The 19,042-nt window shown below is 52.6% G+C and overlaps 1 protein-coding gene across 9 annotated transcripts in view; it reads right to left on the reverse strand.

Moving 5' to 3' along the window:
- The window catches only part of ZNF512B (zinc finger protein 512B), a 30,156-nt gene that overhangs the window by 4,757 nt on the left and 6,357 nt on the right, over positions 1-19,042 (reverse strand). For 2 of the 9 annotated variants that reach the window (XM_052683574.1, XM_052683575.1), the window contains exons 3-15: positions 17,803-17,882; positions 16,938-17,066; positions 16,461-16,633; positions 16,059-16,312; positions 15,222-15,293; positions 13,303-13,437; positions 11,885-12,009; positions 9,309-9,401; positions 8,377-8,475; positions 7,424-7,711; positions 6,652-6,843; positions 1,207-1,308; positions 250-312 (exon numbers count right to left, since the gene is read on the reverse strand). In XM_052683574.1, coding sequence (XP_052539534.1) covers positions 250-312; positions 1,207-1,308; positions 6,652-6,843; positions 7,424-7,711; positions 8,377-8,475; positions 9,309-9,401; positions 11,885-12,009; positions 13,303-13,437; positions 15,222-15,293; positions 16,059-16,312; positions 16,461-16,633; positions 16,938-17,066; positions 17,803-17,882 — 1,805 coding nt within the window. Of the gene's footprint in view, positions 1-249; positions 313-1,206; positions 1,309-1,360; positions 5,118-6,651; positions 6,844-7,423; positions 7,712-8,376; positions 8,476-9,308; positions 9,402-11,884; positions 12,010-13,302; positions 13,438-15,221; positions 15,294-16,058; positions 16,313-16,460; positions 16,634-16,937; positions 17,067-17,802; positions 17,883-19,042 lie in introns of those variants that run through there. The other 7 variants (XM_052683580.1, XM_052683578.1, XM_052683576.1 and 4 more) reach the window with 7 other exon arrangements.

Below are 19,042 nucleotides of genomic sequence, written 5' to 3' on the forward strand. Positions count from 1 at the left end.
GGCAGTGACATGTTGATGGCAGCGTGTCACTCAGCCAGCCCTCTCTGCAGAGCTCATGCCCTGCCCTCAGCCAGGGCACTGCAGGCAGCTTCCACCCCTCCCAGCGCTGGCTGGAAGCCACAGGGATGTGGTCACAGTCCTTTAACCCATGTCACTGTCCCTAGGAATGCTACTCTCAAATGAGCCGTGGGCATGGAAGGACAAAACCAATGCCACCATCGAGCCAAACCTGTGAAACGAGGAACCTACCTTGTTGCAGTTGGCCAGGTGAGCTTTCAACCCCGAGACGCTGGAGTAAATGGCTTCACAGCACTGCAGAAACAAACAGAGGAGGGTTTTTGCCATGACCCCTCATCTCTGTGCTTTCCTCCATCCCACGTCCAGGAGCCTGCTGTGCCAGCAAGGCCACAGGTCTGGGCTGAGCAGCATGAGGTTAATGCTCTGCGAGGCACCCAGGGCTCCGGTCACACGTTTCCTATTAGTGCTAATGGGAGTCATGTGGCCACATCCTTCTACAACGAGCTGAAAAATGTCTCCCTTAAATGTCTCCGTGAAAAACGTACATTTGGGAGCAGTCAGGAGGTCCTGCTGGGCTACAGGAGTTCTTGGAGCCACAGCAGACGCTTAATGAAGGAGAGAAATCACCCGGGCAGCAGCATGACCAGTTTCTGAGCAACGTCTTTTCAAAGTGCCTGTGTATGACATTAATTAGGCAGCGCGTCTCCCTCGGCCTTGTGGTAACAGTTTCGTTCAAATTTCCCATTACCAAGGCTTTGTTTCAGATTATAAATCACTGGCCCAGCACGAGGGTGGAGTTCATCTCCCTGCGAGCTCAGGCCAAGGCTGTGCTTTACAGCGAGATGGAGCACACATACCATGTCCTGGAGGCCTCTGCCTATCCCAGCACTTCAAAAAAAGAAAAAAAGAACATATAAAAAGACTTAAAACCAGCTCCAGCTTTGCTCTGGGAAAAGCAGGTTCGGTGCAGAGAAAGGCTTAGCACAGATTGTGCAGCCTTCCCCCAGTGCTGGTGCCGAGAGCTCCCCACAAGCAAAGTCCAAAGCACATGGTGCAGCCTGACCCCGGTGCCAGGGACTGAGCAGTACCCAGTAAGAACCTGACACTGGTGGGGTTTTGCCCCTCAAACTCCCCCTGCCTCCTGCAGAGCAAAACCAGACTGGTCCAGAGACGAGAAAAGGTGCTCACGTTATTGGGACAGTTGATGTGGCCCTTCTCCTTCACTTCATTCTTCCAGCTTTCCAGCAGCCTTGGATTCAGCTTTGGAAGTCCTGGCCGGGTGTAGTTGAGCTGCAAACAATGGGAGATGATTATTGTAGTGGCACGCACCGGTCCCATCCTTGGTGGAGTCCTTAGGCAAAACCAAATGAGTTTTTGCCCCTACCATGGAAGTAAAGAGAGGCCAAAAATGCTTTGGGAAGCTGCCCTACAGGATGTCACCCCCTGGGAGTGGCTCTCCTTCCACCAGTGAAGGGACAGGACAGCAGGAATAGCAGGGCAAGGACCGTGGCCACCTCTGTGGTGACAAAAGTCTCTCGTGCTCCTGCTCCCTGGGCACACACCCCAGTGCTGCACGGGGCCAGGCCCTGTGCTATTGGTGCCCTGTGTCACAGCTGCCCTTCGGCCATGTTTCATAACCCACAGAACAAACAGCCCTGCACACTGGGCAGAGGGGATGATGCCAAGTTTGAAGAGCCTGCATGGCTGCCTTCCACCCCAATAATGAGCAGAGCCTATTAAACAATGAAAGGCTCTTGTGTCTCTGCCTCTCCTGGCAGGGCAGCTCTTCCCAAGTGCTTTTAATTACTACTTTATTAGTGACTTGGAGGTTTAGCACAGCGGGCTGGCCCTTCCCACTCTCTTTCTGCATGTTCAGCACACACAGGAGCAGCTGTGGCACCTCATGCCCAGTGCCCGCTGTGGCACACGGCCCTACCTGTGGGTATATGCTCCATGGGGCTGCAGCACAGAGCTGCCCTTGGCCATATGTGTGCCAACAGGAGCTCTGCAGGGATGCTGATCATGTCCTGAACTCCCAGTTTGCTCGGTGCCAGAGCATGGCAGGGTGAGCTTACAGGTCGCAGTGAGTGGGTGCAGGTACCTGAGCAGCTTTAGGGCCCTGCAGCTCTACTGGCACACTGATATATCCCTGCTCTCCACAGAGGAGATGTGCACAAACCACGCTTGCAGAGAAGTGCAAACCCAAGCTGTTCCATCCAAGCGTGCACATCAAACTCTGCACTCCTGTTCCTGACAATGCAGGGAGGTGGCTGGCTGTATTTCTTTCCCACTTGTGACTTTTCCTGGACGTGCTGATAAGCAGCAGATTTGCCTTTGTCCAGCTGGGTCGTGCTGCTCCAAAACCTCCTCCTCCTTGCCACTGAGCCTGAGGTACCAGTGATGGCGAGGGTTGGCTGTAGATGTTGTCACATCAACTCAGGAGGTCCCCTCTGCCCTCACCTCGGCACGCAGCCAGGGAAGGGAGAAGGGGCAAAAGGACTTGTGAAACGGCGGTAGGGACGTTACTAAGGATGGATGTGGAAATATGCCCCAAGGCCTGGTGTGCTGTGGTTCTGTCGTGCTCTGCAGCCACGAGGATGCCAGCAGAGCTCTTTGAAGCACTGGGATGGTGCTCGTCAACCACTCGGGGAAGGCAATGCCACCTCCGGGGGAGAACACAGGGCTCCCTTTTTGTCATTGATGCTGAGAGCTGGGATGCCAGCCGGCCTCCTTAATTAAAAGCCAATCAATCCCATGAATGAGCAAACATTAATGGTAACCGCACACAGCCCCAGCAACAACCTCTCCCTCTGCGTGTCCCCAAGGAGGAGGTGGGGGGAGATGCTCAGAGATGCGGATTCCGCTGCTCCGGATCCCACTGCAGAGAAGAATCCCTCCCCGCTCCGCTCCAACAGGCACTGCACAATAACATGCACATCCCACGTCTTCCCAGGGCGCTGCGGTTCCAGGAATGTCAAAGCCATCTTTATGTCTCTATTAAGAAGGAGCCCCAGGCATGGAATATTTTATTTTCTACCATTTATTTTCCTCAAACAGCCCGTAAGTGAAAATCTTCATGGCCAAATCGTTAAACGACTACAACTGGTTTTGGCCACGGCCCATCTCCCCTGAACAGTTGAAGGATGCTAGGGTGGGAAGGGCTCGTTCTCTTTGACTGACAGTTTTATTTAATTAACTTTCATATTTCCATCCTCTCTGTTCCCCAGACAGCTCTCCCCTTCCCCAAAATATATTGCAACAAATGAGAACCATGTGTTCTGCCTCGGCCCCAGCCAACATCTTCCCCTCCAACAGACCTGCTGTGGTACGGGGTCCTCAGCCCCTCGGGTCGCCCCGTGCTCCTGCCCCACGGAAACCACAGCTCATTCCATCCTGGAGGCAAAGCCAAAGCACCGTTGGCGGTGGGCTGGAAGCTGCTGCAATGCACAGGGCAGCTCTGCCACCCAGCCAGGGCTCTCGAGAGAGGGCAGGGAGGAAGGACAGGTCCCCATGTGGTCCTCACCCGAACTTGCACTGGGATCTGGCTCAGCTCACCAGTGAGATGAGTTTGCAGGGCTCAGCCCAGCTTCAGGACTTCTGCGGGGACTGCAGAGCCATTGTGTTGGGAGATAGACCTCAGCCAGATTTTTCTGGTCTAGAATGTATTCTGGTTCCAGTATGGGGTTTTCTTAAAGACTCGAGCCCGCAGATGACTTTTGCCCTCCAGCTTTCAAACTGGCCTACACCAGCCCTTTGCTGAGAGCAGTGACTCTGCCAGGACTCACAGCCCTGGCCCGCCTGGCCACGTGTGAGAGCAGCCTGGCACCGCAGTGCCATGCTGACCCCATGCCATGAGCAGACCCCAAAGGCTGGGGATGGGGTGGCTGTGTGCCCCCCTCTCCCTCTCCCTCCCACCACATGAACCCAACAGCTCTGGCACAAAGCTCATCTGGGGCCAGACCTTCCCTTCTCACTGCAACCAGAAATGAGGCACCCCACCTGGAGCTGTCACCGATTAATAACTCATTAACCCAGCAGTCTAAAGCAGCTTGAGTAGAGCAGGCAGGCAGATCTTTCCAGGAGCGAGCACAAAAGCAAACTGTTCCCTAAAGAGTCCAGGAAGAACCAGGATACGGGGCCAGAGCTCACTGTGGCAAAAAGACATCCTTCCCCTAAAAACCTCTGAGAGCACAAGCTGTTTCACAGGGATGCAGAGAAAGCATCAAACCATGACCTAAGCTGGGTTTCCACAGCGTTTTATCCCATCTCACCTCTTCTCTACGGGGCTGCTTCTCTGAAGCCAGCCTCCAAAAAGGGTCAGGGCATTCCTCTGCAGACAGGGATTGCAGGGCCCAGCCCAGGTGGTAACTCCCAACCTTTCGCCCCTCCTGCCCAAAGCTGGAATCCTCCCGCAGCAGCACAGGGGCAGAGTTGAGCCTTACAGTGGGTAGGTGTATGGAACAGTGGGTAGGGTGCAGGATGGCTCCAGCAAAGGCCAGAGGAGACTCAGAGGATCGGCAACATCTTCATGGAGCTTCTGAAAGGGGATTTTTCCCAGAAAAGCAGCAGGGGTGTGTCCTTCCCCATCTGACATCCTCAGCAAGCGGCCGTTGTGAAATACCCCATCTGTTTCAGCTTATCCAGAGGCAAATAAAGATCAGTGCGAGAAAATAAGACTCCAGTGTATATTTAGAAGTGCTGGATTTGGTTAGTGCAGAATGAAGGCATTGCAGGGCCTGGGATCTGAGCAGCAATCGTTTATTCTGATGCCATTGCTTTGGTGCGAAGGAATCCACCCTCCTGGGAAAAGGCGAATGCATCTCACCATGGGCCACCAACGGGATCCGGAGCCACAATCCCTCCCCAGCCAGGAACAGCTGTGGCATGAGGGTTGCAGTGGGTCACTGGGAGCTTGGGGACAGGGCTCTGAAGCAAACGGCGAGCAGCCTGGGCACATCCAACCATTGCTGGGAGCTGCCTGGAGCTGGGAAGCATCCATCCATCTGGGATGCTGCAGATCTTGCAGAGATGGCATTGGTGCAGAGGCAATCTGCTGCTGGCCCCCAGCATCTCACCTCTCCCTGGGTCCAGCGAGGGGCCTGTGGGTCAGCAGCATACATCCAACAACTGGAAGCAGCCCGTGGAAAAAGAGGTGGCGGCGTGCTGGGAACCATCTGCCCTGGTCATGGTTGGCCTGCATTTGTCTTTTTGCAGCCCCAGCAGCTCTGGGTTGTCAGATCCCTCGGAGGGACTGCCACAGCTTGTGCCCAGCAGCAGTGCTGGAGCAATGCAGAGGGACGCAGGGATACAGGGATGCTGACCTTTGCTCCTGTGCAGCCCAGGGCCGGACCCACTGGAGAACAGTTCTGCCAGCACAGCTGAATCTGATCCTGAGGAAACAGCTATTTTTGCTGTATTTGGGGGATGCTGGAATGTTTTTCCATACACTTAACTGAAGTACCTTTTAAACACAAGCTGGTTCTGAGCGATGCAAGGCGCTACCCAGCAGTGCTGGACCCAGCAGAGCTCCCACTGTCTCCCACCTCCCCCAGCACTGCGCCTCAGGAAAAGATGGCACAGACTGAGCAGCTGATATTTGAGAATGTTGTCAAGGAAACGTGACAGCCACTGCAAGACGTGCCCAGAGACAGACACTCACAGCTACACACGCATTGCTCCCTGCACTGACCTCAAATTTATCTGTGCAACACAAGCCTGGCACAGCTGGGGACAGCAGGAACAGCAGCACGTGCAGGGCTCAGGGTTCCACTCCTTCAGACCAAGAGCCTTGTTTGCCACCTGGGATCTGGTCCAACTCCCCTCTCTCTTGCTTTTCAACCCCAGTCTGCTTCCACCATCCTCCCTGCGTGTTGTTTTCTTAGCACTGATGTGGGGCTCACATTAAACAATCAGATTCTGAACATGTGAAACGTCTCATAAAAAGCACAAAGGAATGTCATGGTGCAGCTGTGCCAGGGGCCGAAACCCTTCTGATGTCTTTGTACACTCACACATAGGTCTGGTGTCCAATACCCAAAGTCAATAGAAAGGAGGAAAAGAAGAATGAGTGAAAGGGGGAAAGACAGCACAACACCTCTCCTCCCTGAGGACTGCAGAGCATTTTAAATGAAACAGCTCCTTTGGGCTTGGTTATTTTTATGCTATAAATGCATTACAGCTGAAGTCATCTGGAAACACACTGGGGAAATCAAAAGTGTTCAGTGAGCGCTAGCTCTAAACTTCCAGTTCTGCTCCAAGACGGCTGGTGGCACCACGGCCTGATCCTTCTCTACGCTGGGCACCTCATGGAGATGCCAGGACACATACGAATGATGCCAGTTTGTTTGTGTGCTAGTTTCCTGCCTGCCTGCTGCAAGTCAGTGAGCTCAGTGCCTCTGCAGGACAATGTGCCAAGAGCACACACTGCAGGACAGCACACGACAGGCTGCAGTAGTGAAAAGGCACTTCCACTGCTAGGTGGGCTGCTCAGCACTACATTTACCATCACTGCTAATTCACTGAATACACAGCATACCACATACATGTGAGAGCTCAGCCACCTGGGGCCACGCTGCCCTTCCAGGATCTCTGTGTACACCCAGCCCGAAACAAGGAGAAAGCAAATCCTCCTACCCGCTTAGTTTCGGGTACCAAGTCGTCCTTCATCCTCCGTTTGGTCCAGTCCCTGGCGAGCTCATCCTCTGCTATCTCCTGAAGGTGGAAGACGGCCACTTGAGCCGATGTGCGACGGATGCGGCCACTCGGGGTCCTTTCAAAATCCTCTATGGGGGTGGGCTCTGGCTTCACCTCTGGCTCCTCTGGCGGCTGCAAAAGAGATATTGCTATGAGCAGGGGAGAAGAGGTAAGCTCCAGTCCTGGGATGCGGACGCTCAGGCTCAGGTTATGTGATTGCCAACCTGCTGTGTGCCAGAGAGGGCTGCAGAAACAGCAGCACGCCAAGCTGGGGACCACAGGCACACACACAACTACCTCCTCCCACCTCCACCCAGCCTGAGCACTGCTGATGGCATTCCTCCACACTCTCAGGCTTCTCATTTGTACAAACCTCCCCACTTATTAATTACAGGGTTATCAGAGTCAGATGCAGTGCCAGCAGGGATCAACGGAACAGAACAGGATGCTCCCCAGGGACGGATCCCGCCACCCCAGGGCTTGTGAGTAGCTGGCCCTGAGGACACGGTCTGATATTTGTTTTGCAACCAGGGATGGAGAGCTGGCTGGAGGACAGAGGAATTACTGGTCACTCCCCTCACTTAAAAACAGCTCCCTGCTTTTTTAGAGGGGCAGGGAGAGCTGTTGCTTGCTCCCCACCTAAACCGCACGGTACAACACACACGCGTGGTAATGTGAATGGAGAGAACATCAGTCTGACGTCTGCACCTGCCTTGCCTGGCCCGGCTCTGCCCGGCTCGCTCCTGCCCACAGGCTCTGCAGCTCTGCAGTCACCCCCAGGGAGGGATGGCCCCACTTCTCGGGTTGCAGAGGTGTCTGGGGGGCTCACTGAGGCCGGGTGTTCTGACCGTACGTGGTAATCGTGGCCAGCCTTGGATTTGTATTTCTTCCCGCAGTGGGGGCAGCTGAAGACAGGCTTGTCAGCCTCGGCGAGTTGCTTCCCACAGCGCTTCTGGTGGTACTGGTAGCCCATCAGGCTGGAGAAGTTGGCTGCGCAGCCCTGCAGAGGTGGGGCAAAGAGAGGGGTGAGGGAGGGCTGTGACAAAGCGGTTACGGTGCCATCGATCTGGGCACGGCTGGGACACGTCCTGCTCTGCAAACCCCTCTGAGACACGGGGGATCACCAGCCCCAGTGACACGGAGAGGCAGAGGAAGCAGTCCCAGTGCCCCGTGCTACCTGCCCTGCTCTGACACACAGACAGGGCTCCCCAGACAGACAGACAGACGGCGGGCAGGGAGCAGCGAGTGGCAGGCAGGCATTGCCAAGTATGCTACGCACAGAGCAAACCAGCTGCAGAGACAAACCTCAGCCACACGCCCCTGTTACCTGTTCGTGACTTGTCTGCAACCGCCTTGTCACCATTTCGGTGCTGTTCGGTTGATTTTTACACTGTGCCCAGGACACCAGCAGCAGCCCTGTGCCCCTTGCTGGGTTCAGGAGGCAGAACTCGGCCTTCAGTGCTCCTCAACCCGCTCTGCTGTCACCCTCTTACTGGGAGCCAGAGGGACGGGGATGGGGACGGGGACAGGGACAGCTGAGCTAAGGCAGAACCGTGTGCAAGGTCGAGCACACCGAGGGATGCCCAGAGGACACACGTCCCCTCTGCACTGGGACTCGCTCCTTCCTTCTTCTCAGAGAACAAGAAACAGGAATCGTTCTTATACCTCATTGGGGCATTTCAGTTTTCCCATCTGCTTTAGCACTTTCCTCAGCCTTTCCCGCTCTTCCTGTTCACCAAGGGCAGCGGTTTCCACAGGAACAGGCTGGAAACAAGGAAGTAACAGAAGCGACAGAGTCAACCATTTACTCATGTCCTCTGTGCCAGGAGTGGGTGGTACAGCCCTGCCTCACTGCAGCTGTGAACCTCGCGCTGCGTCTCCCACTGCTTTGAGCCTTTGCTGTTCAACACCAGATTTGCTCATGCATTTTCTGTGTTTGCACTGAAAGGGTTAATTGAGAAATGGACGAGCAGTTCCTGCACCAGCCAAGCTAAAGAGCAGGAGATGAATGCACAGGTTAAAGACAAGTCACAACTGGTAAGCATGGGACATGTAGAAATATGGTTATGCCTTGCCCTGGTATCTCACAGGCAGACACAACTGGCTTGTTAAGCACAGCACCAAAACAGCTGCCTGCCAGACTTTGTTCACAACCAATTTTATTGCTATTTCTCATGTAAATGGTGGAGAGCAAAACATCGGATTTTGAGACCTGTGCAAAGCAGAACCCACCAGTGCTGGGTGTGCAGGCACAGTTTTGGAGGCAGAGCTTTGCCACTCAAAATCCACATCACCATACTCTGAATCTTCCGCCATTCTGGGATTTGAATTCCTGTCTTATTTTTCCATTCTCTGCTCTATTCCCAGGGATCAACATTAGTTTAAGTCGCTGCCTGGGAATGAATGGCTTTGCTTAGCAAGGGTAAGGCTATCACCTGGACTAAGCAGCATGCAGGACATTGCAGAGATGGTGTTGTGAATCCCTCCTTTGTAAAGACGGAGGAAAGTGGACAGCTGATTGCTTTGTCTTCTGTATGTGCATCTTTAGGAAGAGAGGAGAAATGAGGTGTGAGATGAGAGCTGCCCAGCTCTCTTACCTTGCTGACGTGTTCAGCCATGGTGTGGTAATTCAGCCCAGCTTTGGACTTGAACTGTTTTTTGCAGTGCTGACACTTCAAGGCGTCCTGCAGCTGAAGGAATCAGAGGCAAGTCACCATGGAGGCCCCGACACCTTCAGTTCTCCAAGGGCTGCTCATCAGTGAGCCCCGTGGGCAGCCGCTGCTGCACCAATACCAGTGGTGGGACCCAGCAGACAACTCAGCACCCCGTCCTCCCGACCCACTTTGAGCCTGCAGTTCAGTTTTCTCTTTGTTGGTCTGGATCTCTCTGTAATTTGGATACTGTTATCAAACCCATGTGTCCCAATTTTTGGAAAACGTTCAGTTTTGCATGTAGATTGAAACCCCACTGGCTGGAAGCATCTGGACCTGATGTCTTCCTGGGAGAGGGTCAGGACAGAGAAGCAGCTTTGATCTACTGACATGCGGGAAGCCTCTTCTCTGCAGCCCTATTAACCATGACAGATGCTGGTGTATGATGTGCTTTCTGGGTGTCCGAACTGTTTAGAATTAAGACACTGCAGGACACAGTCACACATACACTTCTCATGTTACTCCACTGTTTGACCCAGCTTGGTCTCCTGAATGATGCACACACTGATGCAGAAGGGGAACTTGGAAAGTGAGTAAGTGAGTGATGACTTTTGCTGGGGCAAATACAAGAATTTATTGACTAAAGAGGGGAATGCTCTGAGCTCTAGGAGACAGGATGTCTCAGCAGGGAAACTACATTGGGATGGCTGTGGCTGTTCCTGCTCTTCCTGCCTGGAGGATGCTCCGTCTTCAGCACAGTCCATTCACTCAAACCTGGCCTAGCAGCTGAAGGGGAATGCAGACAGAGCTGCAAATCCCTCCTCATCACGGAGCTCTTGAAAACGAAACCTCACAGCAGCCAACTGGAAATGACTCACTTGCACCTCTGCTCTGATGGGTTAATCTTGTTCCAGATCGCATCACCAATCCTAACAAGGTCAATGCTAAAAGAGCTTTAATTCAGCAGATGCCACTGCCAGCCATTGTAGGGCTTACTGCTCTGATTAACACTGAAGAACACAATATGTTCACATCTTAATAAACTATTTCAATTGGGATGCTGGCAGGATATACCTGCCCTCAACTCCTTCGGATCCAAGCATGTTGCAACCCTTCCTATCCCTTATTTCCTTTCCAAAATCTAAGGAAAGAGGGCAGACTCCAGCTAAGAAATACTTCAATCTGATACTACAGCAGAGAACAAACGGAGAGGGTGCCTGCACTCCAAACTCCTTTCTGATGGGAGCAGCTCAAGGCACAGCTACGCCATAGGCTCACTGCAGAGATGCTGCTGGGAAGTGGAACTGCAGCCACACACAGGGACTGAACTTGTTGGGCCACAGACTGCTCTAGCAGAGATGCTGTGAAGCACCCCAGCTCCGTGACAGTTACCCCAGGAGTGACTGTGCCTCATGGGAAAAAGGAGCAGCACAGCTGGTCCTACAGCAGAAGCCTGCACATCCACCAGGGCTGGTGTGTCTGTTCTCACAGCCAGAGCATAGGTATGTCCTTTTGGGCAGGTCTGGCTCTCAAGGCCATTGTGATTCCACTTCACCGTAAGCTTGGCAGGCTGTGCAAGCCCCAATTCCTTGGCTGAGCACCCACAGGCCTATTTATAGAGGGGAAGACAGACCTGATGGCTCTCAAAGATCTGCATTCGGTAGGCTGGCTAGCCTTGCAGCCCACACGGAGCCTGCTTGGCTAGGGAGGTGCTTGGAAAGCACAGAGATAGGAGATAAAATGGCCAAGATCCCCATTCCATCGAAGCCAGGACACTAGCAGAGGCCTGGCATCAATGTAATGCATGGTTTGGAAGGGATAATAGCCTCTCACTGCCATATAAATAGTGAGGCACAGGCTGAGGAGGCATTTACAGAAAATGAATGTGGAATCAAAGCTGAGCAAAGTATTTTCAAAGTGGGAGGCATTGATCCCACGTTGGCTTTCTGTGGCAATGGCTCTGCACCACACCAGGTGACGGATGAAGACGTAATCCTTTGCTCTGATGGATGCTGGTGTGGCAGAGAGACAATTTTTCACTGCACCATTACTAAACTTCTGCATCTCGACAGTCTGCTCGAGCACACTGAGGCTTGGTATCTCACTGAGACGTGCTCTCATTCAACCACAATTTATCTGGCCTGATGCAAGGCATGGCACAGAGTGAAATCCTGCAGCCAGGGCTCTGTAGGAGGCCAGATTAGAGACAACCCCAACAATCTCTCCAGCCTTGAAACTATTCATTTAGCTACTAGAAATACCCAACTCTGCTGGAGATATGGCAACAAGGGGCCAAGACCACAAAGGGATTCTGAATTGATGAGAATTAGGTGTCCATATCCCCCTGTGAATTCACATCAAAGTGAGGCAGCCAGCTCTCTGAAGACAACTAGCAAGTGCTCTATCAGCCACAGCCCAGAACTGGTTTTAGGAATACCAATATGCATTTAAAAGCAGCGCATGCACACAGCCAATCCCCTCCAAAATCCAGATCTGTGTGACTGAGTATGGCAAGCTCTTACTTTCTGGCAGACATCCATATGCTTTTTGAGCCCAACGATGGTTTTCCTGGTTATAACACTGCAGGTTGGACAGGCAACTTCTCCCTTCTCACTGATTTCCCGCTGCCACTGGTCCTCGGGATTTGCTGGTGAGAGAGAGGAGGGAGGTGTGACACCCAGAGACAAGCAGAGAGCACCTCTTTCACAAGCCTGGGTTGGTCATGTTGAAAGGCACTGAAGCAGGAAAGTTTGTGATGTTTAAAAGACAGATATTTATACGCACGGGCCAAACCAAAGCTGGACACAAATCATGCACGTGTAAACCATGCCAGTCCCTCTGCTCCTGCAGGTGCAGCAAACAGGGCCAACGGGTCACTGATGTGGGTTACCTGACCTGCTGGCATTTGGTGGCATTTCACATTTCCAACTCCTGCTGGTATTCTGCATACTGGGAGTTACAGCGCCCCTCATCACCTGAACTTGCCCTGCTCAGAATGACTCCCTCTTGCCAAATAAAACAATTAGTGGAAGTGAAACAAAGGTGAGAGCCTCGGCTCCATTCAGATGTGTGCCTGGAAAGCTTCTCTGGCATTTCTTTTCCCAGCAGACAAACAAGCAGCTAGGGGAGTGCTGTCTTCCAGGCGTGTGTTTATTTGAATGGCCAGGTCCAGCTTAAAAACACCTACAATAAAAGACACATGCAGCCAAAACCTGCCCCCAGATCCAGATTTCATGCCGTGTTCTCAGCAGAACTGTGCTGGGTTTCATGCAAGGGAAGCCCGGCCTGAATAAAATCCGCCAAGTCTGTTTATTTGGAATCTTTTGCATGGCTGTGAGATCACAAAGTTGTTTATTTGAATTTGAAACCAGAGCAAGGTACTGCAGCTGTATTTATCTTGCACATCCTGCGTTCCTCCTGCTGTCAGAGCTCCCAGAGAAAGTCAGCCTGTGCTAGGTTGTAGGCTGCACCCTGAGGGCTCCAGGAAGATGCAGTCATAGTCAGTTACATGTTGGCATTGCTCATGGAGATGAAGTTACAAAAATGCCAGTATCCCAGGAGCTGCTCTGAACTGTGGTCACACTGAAGCCAGGTGGAACCAGGATCTGGCTGCTAACTCCCAGCACTTACAGCAAACCCATCTATCCTCACAGTGACCCCCTTTCAGGATGTCAGCTGTGATATTATGGTCAGCCTGCTACACCTCAAAAGGACAGGAACTGTCTGCTCCTATTTGTAGTCTTGTGCTGGGTCTAGCTTCTGCTTTTCCTCACAAACCTTCATGAAAACTCATCCAGCACAGAGGCTGCCGGACCAGGAGGGAAGCAGGGATCACAGGCTGTGCAGGTGGGCAGGCTCAGTGCAGAGCAGAGGACCGAGCTGCTAAGCAGCCAGGCTGCATGCAGAGCTGCTGCCCCTGCTCTGCCTCCACCAGCCTTACCTGCTGGTAGGTGCACAGCTGCTTCCTTCTTCACACCAGCTCCTGGAGGTTTCTTTTTCAGCTCCTCCATGTTCGTGCTCCCCTCCAGCTTCTTGGCTCGATGGGCTTTCGCCTTGTCCTCTGCTTTGACGAGACCTGTAGTGAGGAGGGACTTTCTTCAACACTTGCTTTAATAGCACCCGACCAACTTACACATAGCAGGAAAAATACCTCTACTTCTGACCTAGGAACAGTGAGATAGGTGTAGGTCTGCCAAGGCTGTATGTGTGGGACCACATTACGACGGACAATGTTATAATTAACTTGTGATGCTTTGTAAACTGAAATAATCATTTCCCTCAATCCTCACAATTTAGGAACTACAGAAACACCATGGCAAAGCAGGCAGACTGCTTGTGGCAAGGGAGACCAGGAAGAAGACATCCTGGAGAGAAGGCAAAAGGGCATTCTGCAATAAACCAGAAGAGGCAATTGAATACAAGTCCAAGATATAAAAGGGATGCTCCTGCTGGTGAACTTGCACTTGGAAAGGCTTAATGCTTCCTCCAAAGAATGAGGATTCCTTTTAGAAAACTGGACAAACTGGGTTCCCAGACACCATATCCCACAGGACCTCTCACCACTGGCTCTCTACACAACTGTCATGATGGACACAGGTCTCTCCTGGTCCTGCTGGCTTCTGGGAAGGTGAGGAAGGACAAAAGGGGAGGAGAGGTGACCTGGCAACAGGTGAACAGGAAGAGGAAACCTAGCACAGTCCCCTTGGCTGATGGCAACCATCACTGAGCTGCCTGCAAACTAGAAAGGGCTCTGAAAGAATGAGCTGGGAGAGGAACTCAAAAGCAGGGCTCTCCATACATGCAGAAACAGCACCCCATGACCCTAGAGGCACCTTTGCCCCCAGGGAGCAAACTTTGTTGTGTTACAGATGGTATGCTGAACCACAGGGACACTGGGAAATGCCTGCTCTTGTTCAGTTTCCATTTGAGGCAGTAGGCCATGGGGGAATGGGTTTATTCACAAGGAACCCACAGCAGACATTTCAGTCTGTGGCAGAGTCTCTGCGGGGAAGTTAAGGGAAACAAACCCAGACTTCCCAGGAGCCAGAGGACAGGAAATCACAGAGACCACATCCCATCTGCTCTTTGGTAAGTGTGTTTAATTCCTTCAAAGCCATTAGTGCTTCTCCCCCAGGACTTGTACTGGAAGGTGCTGCCTCCTCCAGTGCCTAGAAACGCATGTTTTATTTCCTCAGTTGAATGAGTTTCATAGCCAGCACAAATCCAGTTGCTTTCAAGCTGGGGGTGTTCCAGGTTTCTTCCCTCCATACCCAGCTGGGTGTGCTGATGGAGCACGACCACAGTCCCACTCACTCTTGCTCTGTCAAGCTGAAGAAGCCAAATTCTGAGTCTCCTCTCAGAAAAGATCCCAGTAATGCATCTCTTCACCCTTGAATTCATTTTCTGTAACGTGGGCGACCAGCACTGGAGACAGTCTGAGGAATGGATGTGTCACAATTCTACTCAGCAGAAATAATTTTCAGCTCCACTGGCAATACTGTGGCATCCCAAGCCAGAGATCGCCTGCCTCACAGCTCACTGGTGCCAGCAGCTCTTTACTCTCTGTTACAGACTTAACCAGGTCCTTCCCTCTCTTCCCTCATTTTCCAGGAAAGGCTCCCAAGAAGAGCAGATTGGGTTGGTAGCAATGATAACAATGTCATTGCCTTTCTTTTCCAATTTCCTCTTACAGTCAAAGGCACCAGTTCCTCTGCCACGACATCTCTGTGCACAGTGGCTCCCACTTTTACTTCCACCACAGGGAGGGCTCTTGGGGAAAGGGCTTGAAATGTCCCTGTAGCTTCTCCCTGAAATGTCCCAGAGTGAAGCTACAAACCACAGCTGATCCATCCATATTACCTTTTAGTCCAAATGTTCCCGAGATGGACGGCTGCTCCCCCGTAAACTTCTTAGGAGTTTTCTGTTTCCTTCCTGACTCAAAAGAGAGAAACAGAGAGAGAGATTTGGTCAAATACCCTTACTGCCAGGTGGATTTCAGCTGTCCCAGGGCCAGGGCTGTACACACACTCCATGTCAGGAGGAAAGGGATCATCCCAAGGAGGCCTTTACCACTATGAAATAAAGGAGATGCGGAATGCAGCAGGCAGCCTAGTGAACACTAACAGGATTCTGCTTCACCACAAAACTAGAAGTCATAATACCTAAGGCCAATTCAACGACTGAAGCCACGGTTCTGTCCAGTGCCAAGAGCCTCACAAGCTAAGGTATTTGGTGCTGGTTCACTTGGGGAGCCGCAAGAAGTGCAAACCCACGCTATGACAGGGGTAACCATGGCCTGGCTTAGCCCAGCTCTGCCTGCCACACAGTGCTAAGAAGAGCTTCCTGACACCCAACAGGTAAGGAAAATGTGTTTGTCACTCAGCCTGGTTTAATGCCACACTCAGGATAGAGAAGCTGACTATGCAGCTCGCTATGCTGCAGGTAATTCAATCCACGTCCAACCCCACAAGTACTAGAGAAATATCTCTACTATAGCTACTACCTGTTCTTAACTCACAGTGAAACTCACTGCTGCAAGACACCACGGGAGCAAATTAGCAGGATGTTAAAAAAACAAAGGCTTAATTACATCCAGGTACCTTCAGCAGCATTCACTGGATCACAACCCTGACCCTTCCCACGGGAACCCCCTCCCCTGGGCTCCTGAACCAGCACAGCCCCAGGCTCTCATCTTACTGTGCTTCATCCTCTCCGGGTCCTCCTCCTGCAGCGATGCCTGGCTGCCCCCCTGCTGCCCGCCATCCTTGCCACTCGAGGACTTTGCTGTGGGGGTGGCAGCTGCAATCGCCTCGGCTGCGGCGATCTGAAACTCCTTGCTCTCCCGGCTCTCCGCCGGGCATTCGCCATTCTCAGCATGATCCTGGGACACGGCTTTTTCCGTCTTTGCCTGTTTGGGATGGATGGTGGGGCAAGCTGAACTCTCAGCAGCTCTAGGGCAAAGCACAGAGGGCTTGTTTAAAGAGGGGTTGAAAGACAAATGTCCTGACACTTCTCCCCACTCCTAATCCCAGGCCATGGGAATGGAGGCTTCCAGCCATCCCTATGCCACTACCGCACAGCCCAGCCGCAGCCCAGTACCTTTTCTTGCCGCTGCTCTTCCCGATGGCCTTCTGCACTTTGCTTTCTGTTTTGCTGGCTGGCACTGGTCGGTCCAAGTGATTCCAGAGACGATGTTTTTCCAACTGGGTTTTGGAACTGAAGGCAGCTTCGCAGTACGAGCAGGAGTACGTCAGCTTCTCCGAGATTGCGCCCTGTGTGGAGAAGGGAGAGAAAGGTGGGCGAGGATGTCAGACCTCAGCAAGGCCAGCATTTTTCTGGTGCAGTTATGGACACAGTGAGTAATAATACCCTTCCCCTCATGACAGCTCCCAAATGTCCACGTTCCCTCCAAAACCACGAGGGACCCACTTGTAAGCACCTTCCAGCCTGTCCCTGTGTCCTCCCCATATTCATCCCATGTTTCTCAAAGGGTATAAGGCCTGAGAGCAGCTTTACCCTGCAGACTGCAATGTAAAAGGCCACTGGGAACGACACATGGCCCTCCGGTCTCCTTACCCCTTGGCAGCGCTGATAGTGGTACTTCAAGCCATAAATGCTGGGAAACTCCAGCCAGCAGCCTGAATTGGGGCATTTCACCCTGGAGTGGGCTTTGAATTCATCCTTCCACTGGTTCATCAGTGGGAGCTGGGAACAGGAGAGATGAGAGACGCAGCTGAGCGATGAGCACCTCGTGCCTGGGGGTGCACCGCTATGTTCTGAGAGGTCCAGGGGCACAGATGGGATTTCTGATCATCCCTGTCCACTCCCAGTCCCCTCCCAATGGTTTCAGTGCTCCCTCTCACCTGTGAAAGACATGGGGATGGAGCCACGCATTGCAGGCTGTGCAGACTCTCAGTTCCCCCTGAGAATTTACCTTGCTGTGCCTCCTGAGGCACACAGCGTGCTCCCGGCCAGGCTGGGGAATAAATCAGGCCAGAAATTGCCTGGGTGATTTAACTACCCCACATTTCATTCAGGTGGTAAATCACACTGTGCTCATTCCCTCACGACTAACTGCTCTGTGTGTTGTCCACGCCAGTGTGCTGGAATTAAACTGCAAGATTCTAGGGGGAATAAATCAACCAGTGCTCCCTGATCGTTAGCCAAACCTGAGGTGGCTGCAAGAGAAATGAGCTCATCTGGGAACAGCACTGGGAAGGAGAATTTGGAGGGGGTACTGCTCCCCACCAGGGCTTTGTAGGGTGCTTAGCGATGCTGTGCACTCGCACAGAGGGGTACAGGACCCAAGATTCTGCTAAGCTCATTAACATGCTGCTTTGAAGATTAAACCACCTGAAAGGTAGGTTTAACAGAGCAAGGCTGACTGTAGTGGGTGGTGCAGGGAGCAAGGCAGAGGCAGGGACCGCATCTGGGCTCTTACAGGGATGTCTTTCAGTGCCTGGTTCTCGGCCTTGGGTCGTCCTTTCTTCTTGCCCTCGGTTTTGTCACTGGTTGCATTTCCTGCAAACAAATGTAGCAAAAGTCACCTTCTGCCCATCCTACCCCATGGTGTCTGCCTGGCTCCAGGCTGCCCTGCACAAGATGCAGATCCCCCTCTGAAGGCAATTCCAGCTTCCCTCATTGCAACTCAGTGCAAAGTCCATGCACCTGCAGACACCTGTGCAGGAGGTGACTGAGCACAGTCCAGCTTCTCCTGCAGTTTGCAGACTGCTCTCCTTTAAGAGCAAAGCACTGAGCATTTTCAGCTGAAAGCCACACTCTCGTTTGAGTCAGATGGAAATCCTTCCATAACTATGCTACTTAGCAAAAGAAATCTGTGTGCTGAACCAGCTGTTGAAATCCCCTGTTCACTCTGCATGGTTGGTGGGACTGAGCTGCCCTGGGGCTGCAGGACACTGACTTCCACGGGGAGCAGCAGGAATGGGAATGGCAGGGGGTGAAGGACAAGTAAGGCAGTGCCTGGAGGGGCTCACACCAGGAGGAGAGGTGACACGGACACCTCTGTGAGGGGCCATGGCTGTGTGTGCTCACAGCAGATTCTCACTGTCCCATCCAGAAACCTGCTCTGTTCAGCCAGATGTTGTCACCACTTCCAAACAGCCACAGAGATCATGAGCTTCCCAACGTGGTGGCGTGGGGCACAAGCACAAACACAATGAACTGTGCCAAGTCTTAGACTGGACACTGAGGCTCACAAGGACAGCAAAGTCCCGAATTCACCTAACTCACAACCACAAGAGACTGAGCCAAGTGGAACAAACACCACGACAACTTTCATCAGGGTTTGTATGCAGAGCTTGAGGAAGTTTCTCAAGTCAATCCATTGTAACACTAACTTTAATCCTTCCTAGCTGGAGCGCAGTTCTGCTGTCACCCTGTGGGTCTGGAGAGCCTTGGTGAGGTGCTTCTGGGCAGGAAATCTATTCACTAGGACAGTTTCAGTCTCACCAGACACATGCTCAGGTTTATCTTCACCATCAGAGTGCTGGCAGCCAGTTCACACCCCCCTGGCTCGGAAGAACTCCAGCACAAGCAGCCTCTCCCAGAGGACCCAGCCGTGCTGATGGTGCCGCATGACTGCCCTGGCACCATGGGTGCTCTGTGCTGCTCAGTCCCTCTTGTGCTCTGCTTTTAGAGTCTAACAATTGCTAAGAGAAACA

This window comes from Tympanuchus pallidicinctus, unplaced genomic scaffold (genome assembly GCF_026119805.1).
Source record: "Tympanuchus pallidicinctus isolate F22 unplaced genomic scaffold, pur_lepc_1.0 scaffold20, whole genome shotgun sequence".
Classification (NCBI taxonomy): domain Eukaryota; kingdom Metazoa; phylum Chordata; class Aves; order Galliformes; family Phasianidae; genus Tympanuchus; species Tympanuchus pallidicinctus.